The following is a 10,339-nucleotide window of genomic DNA, read 5'->3' as shown; positions in this document are numbered from 1 at the left end:
ATAACGCTATTTGTAATGATTTTTAATCCTTGGTATTTTTTTCTACATCCTTAACTCCTAAGAGTGTAGATGCTGCATCCTGCAAATCGACATGATCCACAGTGTCCTTTGTATGGTGTGAGATAATTCCTGCACACAGTGCATCTCCAATAATATTGATAGCTGTCCGGAAACGATCTCTGAAATTTCATATTTCAACCTTATTTTAGAGAGAATTTATCATGATATAAGGACCTAAACTGAGTGATTCGTAGCTGAGAGCAGAAACAATTTTGGTAAGAGATAACGGTAGTACTGTAATGACAATTACACTAGACAATCGATAGCAATGATCAGCATCACATCCTCAGCTGGTACTCCGACCGAATTTAATACCACCACTAGCATTACGTAGCCACCGTTCGGTAAACCAGCTGCACCAATGCATGATATTGTGCACGTTACACTAAGTGGAAAGCACTTATTAGAAAAATATTAGAAAATTATAGGATGGTTGTAAATAGGCAATAAGGAATATAGTTCTGACCTGATTGCTATTATTCTGGCTAGTGAAAAATTTAATCCTCTCAGTTGTATAATAAAGATTGCTCCAAGTGCTTCGTAAAGTGCAATACCATCCATATTTATCGTAGCGCCAATTGGGGCAACAAATCTGGAGACTTTTTGATCAATCCCTATCCTGTCAAGGCATTGAATTGTAGTTGGCACAGTGGCAGTACTGAAACAATAAGTCACGAGTAAGCTTCAGAACGTTGGATTATGATACACGTAAACATGTTTGCCACAGGTGAAGCGAAGGTGACGTGTGCTGATCCAATATTTGACGTTCGAAACAGAGGAATTGATAAGTACCTCGATGAAGTTCCACACGCAGTAACAATCGCTGGTCCAATTTTTAAAATAATCTTGTACGGGGATTTTCTTGTACACGCGAAATAAATCAGTGGCAAAGTAACAAAGCCATGGAAAATTAGACCAATAAAGACCGTCATAACGTAAATACCCAATCGAGCAATCATTACTTTGAAGTCTTCTATGCTCAGAATTTTTCCCGGGATCAGGAAAACTACTGCGATTGGAGCTATCCTGAAATATATTTGAAAAACTTATTTTATGCACCCATTCGAATACGTTCTCAATTTGAAACTCCTGCAGAATTTTTTTACATTTGACTTTTCTCACAACTTACATTACAACCCAGTTCATAATAATCATTGAGGCCTCGGAAAGTGTTTGAAAAAAATCTAATACTGGCTTTCCTTTTGACCCCATTTTTCCTAAAGCAAGTCCCAGTATCAAGCTGAAAGATACTAATCCCAGTACGTTGGTTCCATCTGTGTACTCGCTCTCAACAACCCACTCAGAAATAGGCACTGTTTAACACATGTGTATACATGTCGTTACTTACAACGATACCATTTTTGTACATGTGTACAGAAAATTAATACGAACCTGTGGTATCATTCTCAGGTTCCTTCAAAACAGTGCGATACTAAAAAAAGAGATACATAATTATGGTATAACTCATGCATTTTTGTTCATTTAATGGTATTGTAGAGTGTATAGATTTCATTTTTTAATCTTTTTGCATTGACCATGATTTTGCGAAATTCAGACGCTTTTTTAGTCATGTACATCTGCATGTTAAAACTTAGTCTGTTTCGATAATGATGAATACTGTACAAAAGTAATGTTACCAAAATAATCGTTGAAATAAATACAAAGGTATGAAAGATCTTGCCATGGATATAACAATATTTTTGAATAAACCAGTTACTTTATACTGATGTCAACAGTGATATTATATTTTTTATCTCACTTTGTTACGTAAATCACTGCTTCGCAACTTTGTAGGCAACTAAGATAAATCTTAAAGATCTGGTTTGAATCAAATTTTGATGGGAATTGTAGTTAATTGTATCACATTAGCTGCAAAATACAAAAGAGTTTCTTACTTGTGCCAGGCATGCTTTTATTAAATTGTCCGGGAATAAATTTCTGAAAAATAAAAATAAAAAGCACAACATTATTGTTATTATTAATATTAATGATTATTCTTATGCCAATAACAAGAAATTCTAGCCTCAAAATGTAATCAAGACTTTTCACAAATGAGATCACATGCGACTGTAGCTATATACGAGTAATTTGTATAGATTCAAATCTAATTGATCAAAAATTCTATACAGATGTGATCAACTCGGTCACTGGAATAATATTTACAAATTTCAGCTGAATAATATAAACAGCTTTTTTATAAAAATTATTAGAGCATAATTATTTACCTAAGTAGATCCAGTAGAGTATCTGTCGTGAGAAAGTTCCTCGTAGATTCTGTAAATGTTACATTCTTATCGTTTTGCCATTCGCCAGGTCGTATAGTTTCCACAAGTGTCAGGCTTAGAACTATTCCCAATGTGGTTGTCACTGTATAGTAGTAGAGCGCATTGATTCCAATGCTTCCTATAATATGTATTTATTGAATTGACCAGAAATTTCTATGTAATCTTAATTGGGTCATGAGATGGACCATGAATATTATTGGTAAGAATGTTCATTCCCAGATAGAATAAATATAAAAATTACCTGAATTACTCAAATTGCAACTAGCACTAACAATGCTTGTCACAATTAATGGTAAAATTAAACAGTTCACCATTCTAAGGAATAACTCTCCAGGAAATTGGAAATACATAATTTCTCGTTCTGACCATGGTTGTCTGGTGAAATTTTTTAAACTCAATCCGATACCCACACCTATTAAAATGCTGACCAAAGTTACTATTGTTAACCAATTTTTAGAAAAACATGATTTAGCGATCGTCATCTTTTCACTTCTATGTGTTTTGACACTCGTATTTTGTATTTTCAATGCACTTTGAAGTAAATTTTTGTCGAGATGTTGTTAATTTTTTTTTACATCACAACACTTTTTAGTTAATATTGCACGTGTGCGACCATTGTACAATCGAAAAAAATTAATTGGTTTTGAATATAAATGGGAGAGCTTGATCAAACCTTGACCGTTTTGTAAAATATAAGTTGTTCAACTGTGCACTGCGTACAATAATATCGCGAAACACAATCTAGTCAGACCATAAATGATTTGCAAGGCTTTTTCAGTCACCGCAGACAATTTCATAATTCTGCAAACAATACTATCGGCTTAAAGTACACTGATTTCAAACACACAAAGCACCAAGTTGTTTTACATCATTTACTACCTACTTCCATAGGTGAATTTGGTAAACACTCCTGAAATACATCTTGAATCTTTCAAAGAATTAGGGACACAAAACAACACAGTATTCAAAGCAAAGGATTGATCATACTTGTGAGAATGAAATTCGCTGAAACTATCCTGAATTTAATTATTATATTGTATTCACAAGTCTGTATAGGGGATAAAAATAAGTAATATGTAAGCTTGAAATTGACTACTTCGGGTTTCAGTCTCGTCTTGAATGATGAGTACTGTCAGAGCACGAACTGAATAACAGTTGTTAATATGCGAATGAGTGATACATAGCACCTTTTGTTGTAGCTAATAATATCAATATTGATCAATGTAATACATTGTTTAGTGAAAAATAAGATAAAAAAAATTAATGGCGGCAAAGAAAATTCATTTAAATGGGAAAAATTTCCTGCTCAGTTTTTAATTTAACCACCAAAACATGGTGATAAAATTAAATTGTTAATTGATCAACGACAAAATGTATGTAGCGGTGAACGTACTAGAACCACCTACAATTTTTTTATTATTAGCTGCATTTTCTGACACTGCGGCAATGATGCTTTCTCATTTCATAAGTCATTTTAAAAATCCACTACAGAAACTGACTAAGTTTTTAAATTTTTAGACGTATGCAATTTGATCAAGCGAAAAACGTAAATTGTATTAAAATTAAAATTCATCATCAAGTGGGATGCATATGTCTAATCGTTAGTTGTAAGAAAATTATTTCATAATTTTACAAACTTACAAAGATATAAATTCTTTAAAATTCTTCTTTAAACTCAGATAAGATAGATATGAGTCTTTGATGTGATTTTCACCAATTTACACATATTTTGAATGTGAGATATTTGGTCACAAAGTATCTATGTACTGTTATGTCACTGTATAAAGTAACAATTCAAAAATTATTCATTGCACATACACTCCATCACCCATCCATATCTTGGCATATTTATGTGTTAAGAGGAATATTTATGGAGCTCTATTTCTTTTAAATATATTCATGGTTGTGTGTAAGCTATTCAGTAGAATTATTTGAATTCTAAGTATTCTTCAATACATCAACAGTTAGAAAGTAGCGAGACAACAATTTAAGTGAAATGCAATATCAATTTGTATCCAAAAACGTATCTTCAATATTTTGATCTTCCCCACAAACCTGCAGTTTCATTGCAATTGAAGTTAAACACTGTAAGGTTCTTTCTTGTTAGCACAGAAGCTTGGTACATTAAATCTGCGTGATAAGTTTTATAAGTATTATGCGTAGGAGTCACAATTGAATAAATGCCCCAATTTCAACGATGTGTTCTTGAAGAATATGTCATTTCTTTTTACCAAAATTAAGTCATGGTATTTTTTCAGATAGGAGTTGAACCAAATACGAATTCGATGATTATTTAGTAAAAAAAAATCTTAGTGCATCATACGTTCAATTTTTTAATAGATAATTCTTTTACTTATTGTATATTATCAATTAATTGTTGAATATATCGAACGATATATCCACGATTATTGGTAAAGTAAATTTAAACAGCACAATGATTTTTATTTATACAATGTGAGGAAGATCACTATCATTTACTTTATAATACATTCTTTCACTTTCGGAAACACTGTTGTTGTATTCAACTGAAGATAATATTTACGATTTACAGTTTGTTATATGAACACAAATTTTCAGTTTAACACAAGGTTTTATTCCGTTTACTATTTTCATATTACAGGGTGCGCTAAACCGAACACCACTTTTAATAATAATTTAGTTAGTTATTTACAATGTTAGTAATCATAATAATAATTATTAAACTACTTTAAACTTTGCTAACAATGGTTTTTACTAATTATACTATTTTCTTCTTAGTAACTCGTTTCTAAAAATTTTTACTCTCTCAATTTAGCATCATTTAAATCACATTTCTTGACCTAAAAAAAATCACACAGAAGTTATTTGTTGTACATGCTAACTTTTATTAACATCCCGTTTAGTTAAAATTAGCATGAACCAACATTTATACGTAATTAAAGCTATACTCAACATACGATAGAAACGGTCAGTAGATATTAAATACTCTATTTACTAATGCTAAATTAAATCGTTTGCCATGTGATTACGAAAAATTAAATACAATATATATTCGTTATTACATGTAGGCCTTGGATTTACACTTTCTTGATATTAAATCATATTCTAAACATTCAAAATATTTTTCTAAACCTTATAGAAGAAAGTTTTACGTATCATTATTTTTTCCGTTCAAACATAGACTTTAAGTCTTGTTGATGGCAAACGAAATTTACCTATGTTTACTACTGAGTAAGGGTTTTATAAGTACGGATCATATAAAAACTCAATTCCATAAAATTATGTCAATGTCATAGCTACAACTACTAAATTCTAAACAGTACAAACCTGGCCAGATCGATAATTATCATGTACTCAAGTACTATTGATTATTAAATTAATTTTTTACATATCATCAATAGCAATGGAATATTTTTCTTTATGTATAGTTCCATGGGACATATGCGTTGGGTCTAAATTCTGAAAATATTAATCCTTTGCAAATTGCAGGATCCGAGAATTGCTACGATTCAGAAAGTATTAAAATCGACATTAATTTCAGGCAATTTTTCAGTATTACATAATAGAGTTTTATTAGATTTCACAGATCTAAAGTCCTGTTTGTTGGATGCCAATTTATGTGGTATAATATAAGAGTAGATTCTAATACACGAAAGAATTGACGTTTAATATTACGACAGTAATGTAGAAATATTTATATATAATGTTAATCTAAAGGTCGTTTATAATTTTATTGCGTTATTGTTAAAGTTAATAATTATTAATTCGCAAGTAGGCAAACTTTGTTCAATTCTTCAATAATTTTTCCTTTCATTCATCACCTTCAATCCGCAAGGCTTTTTAAATTTATTTATAAATGAAGGCAAGATGGAGTTTTTTCTTAAACAGTAAAAAAAATAATTGATAGTTAACAAAAAAAATTTCTTACTTCGGGGGTCATTCATTAAATGCTTTTTTCGTTTAATCTATTAATCTTGTTGGTAATCTTTGGTTAGCTCCCGTAAAAAGTAGGTTCAGTATCTATTTCGCGTATTTCAATTGGATTACATAATTAGTTTGAGGTGGAATGTGAAGCAAGTTAGCGGAGTGTCCAGCGTTGAGACATCGCGATCAGAGCATCTATAAGGCAGAATAGAGTGGTTGTAGATTGAACTGTAAAGGGCCAGTTGAGTTTAGTACAGAGATGATTGGCACAGCAAAACTTTTCTAATGTGATGTCTCAAAATTCAAAAATTCTGTTATGACATGTAATATAATAATAATAATAATGTATTTAGCTAAGTATCTGAAATAAAAAGTGTGAAGCATGACTTACGTTGCATAAAAACTCCAGATGCATTCCCATTCAGTGATAGACAACTCAATATGTTTCAGGTGTTATTTTCTCTCCGTTGGTGCATACAGTTATACAATAGAAATTTCTCAATTTAGTTGTTCGGTTGATCTACTTCTAATTGCACATACAGCGTGACGTAATAATAGATACGATCGATTTTTGTGCACAATGCATAAATAACTTGTACTTATTTACATATAGGCTCAGTTCCGTGTCGGAGTTAGGCCATAATTTTACGTATTTCAAGCAGCTTTTGCATCGTAACATCGTAATCATTCCATCAGGAAGATTGATTGCTGAGAAGTTTTTCGTTTCTTTCACGGTTCTTATTATTCTCAACTTTCCTTCAAATTGTCGAATATTTATTCACGATGTGTCCCGTGTTTGTAAGAAAAGTTTTGCAATATTTCATATATAATTTGAGTTTGTTCTTTATCCTCTTCAAAATATAATTAGTAGATATCAATATGTAGTATTAGTGAGATCAGTACAGAATTTCATTACCATTACCTTTATACAAAGTTTTTTTTTACGTAAGATTATATTTCTTAACTTTATATACGTAATTACTTATGCAATTTAATATTTGGTATTATGTATTAGGTAATATTTGCTCAATATTTATTTGCCATTTATTCTTTTCATCTCGTGTTATTTTCATCACTTTTTATTTGAGACAATTTGATTTTGCTCAAATAAAAGGAGAAGAATTTATTCAACGACTTTCGCTTTTTGCTGATAAATGTTCTCCAGGTGTGGTACCGATTTGTGATGCCCGGTTGCGGCATCACAAATTGAAAAGCCTGGAAAGAAAAAATTACCTATTGTTCTCTGAATTGAAGAAATTAAAAAAATTATAATATTGTTGTTGAATAGAGGCATCTCAAAAGCATCCAGAATGGTTTTTGAATAAACATTTGTAATTTTCTGGGGTACTGTGAAACTTACGGATAATTAAAGCACACTATTGCTTCAACTTTCAAAATTTTTCCCAAGCTGTCTGCATGTTTTGGCCGGGTACTGTTTTTATGCCATGCCTTGTGCTTCTTGAAAATCTGTAGACAACTTCACGTATAATTCCTGACTGCGAAGAAGCTAAGGCTACAGTGTGGATGAGGGATGACTGTCCACTGGAAATTGGCAGAAAAGATTGTTGTTTGGAAATGTGCGAATTTTTGCCACTCTTTGCACAGAATACATGAATTTTGTGTCTCTAAGTTACCAAATCTGGCAAATGCACGTATCTAGCAAGTTGATGCAAAATTACTTAAAAAATTTAATGCAAAGAATATATTAATTCTGGAAACTTTAAAGCAGCCCCTAATACATACAGTAAATAAGAAAAATTAGAAATAAGCTTCCCACAAAACTCTACCTGCTCCTATAATGGAGTTTCTTTCCGTGTCTCTGCCTTCCACTGAAATCCATTGACTCTTGTAGTAATGGGTTTGTTTCTATTCGTAGCATTTTCAATACCATTTCTTACACCTGCAACTAGCCTCATAGCCGGGTTTGATACAAGCCCATTACGTTTTGGTTTCGGATTACTGCCGCTAGAAAATGAAAGGGAACGTTAATGTTTAATCAGAATAGTTTGCCAGCTATACGTGGAAAGAGATACATGTTGACATTCCAAAGGTGTTGGAGCTCACCTTCCAGGAGTATTTTCCGGTATGTGTTTGACATTTCTACCGACTCCCGCACCGCTATTACCTAATATTATTCTCATGTGTGTGTCCCGTGTGAAATGAGTATCTGCAGAATTTCGTTTTTCGTCATGTCCATTTTTCTTATCTTTACCAATGCTTAAGCCCAACATTTCGTTGGTCAAGTCAAACGGCTTTGTACCGTCGTTTCTATCAATAATTTCAGTTTTTATATTTATTGGCTCATAAATCGCGGTTGCGTGATTGTACATTCCCCCTTGAGCTTTATATTGTATACTTTGATTAGCCGTCAACAAAGATACACCTAATTGACTTTGTATCACACTCGCTGCAGTTTGTGCACTGGGTGGGCTCGTATTAGTTGGTGAATATGGGATCAAACTGTCGCTTAACGGAGAATGTGGCGGAGATGCGTAGATAGGACTTTGTGGCTCGCTTTTCAACGGAGACAATAGTTTACTTAAAGGACGACTTTTCGCTCCTCTAGAGCACTGCTGTAGTTGTTGAGTAAAAGATAACGGAGCCTGCAAGAAGAAATATTCAAGGGTAATGCAGGCTAGATTATTGGTATGTGGAATAAGTAATACAGTGGATGATTTGTGAGAAATAATTATTTCATTCAAATAACGTACATTAAATAAAAATTATGAGGTGATTGGCTACCTACTTTAATTACCTGGTTGACCATTGAGTTCTGACTAAACTTTCCTTGATCACTCTTGGTACTGCCCGTTAAATTACTACTCGATTTGCTGTTACTTGAGTTGTTACCAAGTGATACACAACTTCTTCTCTTGGTTGAATCAGGTGATTCTGCAGGGCTATACTGGGTCGATAACGGATTGAGAATAGCTGATGATGGCTTAGTTTCAGCAGTGGAGTTCGATGTGACTGAAGTTGCACTGCTGCTTCCACCTGGAAAAAACAACCTTATGTCACATGAATCCAATAAAGAATTTTGCCATAATATAGCGTTACTGACCTCCATTAACTCCTGGTCTCAAATTCTTTTGACTCGCCGTATGTTCTTCTAGCAGTCTAACAACTGTGTCATGTCCACTCTTTGCAGCTACTTTAATAGCATTTCGTCCACAATGATCCGAATGGTTTGGATCAGCGCCATGATTTAGAAGCGCTCTGACACAATGTTCGTGACCCTCTTGCGCAGCAATACCTACGAGATTCATATTTCAATTACAGAAAGTATCATTGTTATGAACAGTTATAAGATGTTAACGCTTCTTTTGGCGATCTCTATATTTGGTTACATTGTAACGAATACATATTGGCTACCATCAGTTTGGAATTGAAACAGTTTAGAAAAAGATTATAATAATAAAAGCAGACAGACCTAATGCAGTTGCACCTTGATTACAGGTATGATCAGGTGTTGCCCCATGCTCTAGAAGAAGTCTGACAATAGCTGCATGGCCTTGCCATGCTGCAGAATGTAAGGGAGTTCGCCTTTCGTTGTCACATGCATTAACTCCAGCTCCGCCTTCAGTTAGTAGCAAAGCCACCATCTCCACATGACCTTGCCATGCACTCACGTGTAATGGAGTCCTTCCCTGTAAAAGAAAACACGAGATTGCAGTTATTAGTTTTTGCAGATAACTCAAACAGGTAGGACGATATATCATACATGAGAACGTATTGTACAGTTGAGTTAAAATATGTGATGGATACGAACTAAATAATTATTTAGAATAATATTCACCTCAGAATCTCTACTTTCAACATCGGCATGCGCATGTTCCAATAAAAACCTAGCCATAGCTAATCTGTTTTCCAATGCAAGAATATAGAGAGTACTTCTTCCATCAGCATCTTTAGCATTAACGTCAGCACTGTGAGCAAGTAATACTCTAACTGTATCATAGTGGCCTTCTAGTGCAGCTAATCTGTAAGTATAGAAGAGTTGAACATGTTTAGGCTGTCAAGGACGTTTAGAAGTTTTATTTAAAAATTTTCAATGCATTTGTTACTAAACCAAATTATTATATTTTACAATG

The 10,339-nt window shown here is 33.1% G+C and overlaps 2 protein-coding genes across 10 annotated transcripts in view; both read right to left on the bottom strand.

Moving 5' to 3' along the window:
• Positions 1-6: 6 nt before the first annotated feature.
• Positions 7-2,471, bottom strand: LOC124180218 (excitatory amino acid transporter 3-like). The gene is made up of 8 exons (XM_046565445.1): positions 2,286-2,471; positions 1,956-1,998; positions 1,453-1,492; positions 1,190-1,373; positions 853-1,086; positions 527-718; positions 311-445; positions 7-179 (listed from the first exon to the last, which is right to left on the bottom strand). Exons 4-8 carry the CDS (start codon positions 1,270-1,272, stop codon positions 23-25), a joined length of 801 nt encoding a protein of 266 aa, XP_046421401.1. The 5' UTR covers positions 1,273-1,373; positions 1,453-1,492; positions 1,956-1,998; positions 2,286-2,471; the 3' UTR covers positions 7-22.
• A 2,295-nt stretch (positions 2,472-4,766) lies between these two features.
• The window catches only part of LOC124180192 (ankyrin repeat domain-containing protein 50), a 79,950-nt gene continuing 74,377 nt past the window's right edge, over positions 4,767-10,339 (bottom strand). For 3 of the 9 annotated variants that reach the window (XM_046565365.1, XM_046565374.1, XM_046565369.1), the window contains 8 exons: positions 10,045-10,228; positions 9,679-9,895; positions 9,310-9,501; positions 8,995-9,242; positions 8,313-8,851; positions 8,036-8,213; positions 7,609-7,790; positions 4,767-7,463 (listed from right to left, as the gene is read on the bottom strand). In XM_046565365.1, coding sequence (XP_046421321.1) covers positions 8,042-8,213; positions 8,313-8,851; positions 8,995-9,242; positions 9,310-9,501; positions 9,679-9,895; positions 10,045-10,228 — 1,552 coding nt within the window. In that variant the 3' untranslated portion in view covers positions 4,767-7,463; positions 7,609-7,790; positions 8,036-8,041. The remainder of the gene's footprint in view (positions 7,464-7,608; positions 7,791-8,035; positions 8,214-8,312; positions 8,852-8,994; positions 9,243-9,309; positions 9,502-9,678; positions 9,896-10,044; positions 10,229-10,339) is intronic. The other 6 variants (XM_046565373.1, XM_046565375.1, XM_046565368.1 and 3 more) reach the window with 5 other exon arrangements.

This window comes from Neodiprion fabricii, chromosome 4 (assembly GCF_021155785.1).
Source record: "Neodiprion fabricii isolate iyNeoFabr1 chromosome 4, iyNeoFabr1.1, whole genome shotgun sequence".
NCBI classification, from domain to species: Eukaryota; Metazoa; Arthropoda; class Insecta; order Hymenoptera; family Diprionidae; genus Neodiprion; species Neodiprion fabricii.
Note: the sequence above shows the minus strand (reverse complement) of the source record. Positions and strands in the feature narration are given on the sequence as shown.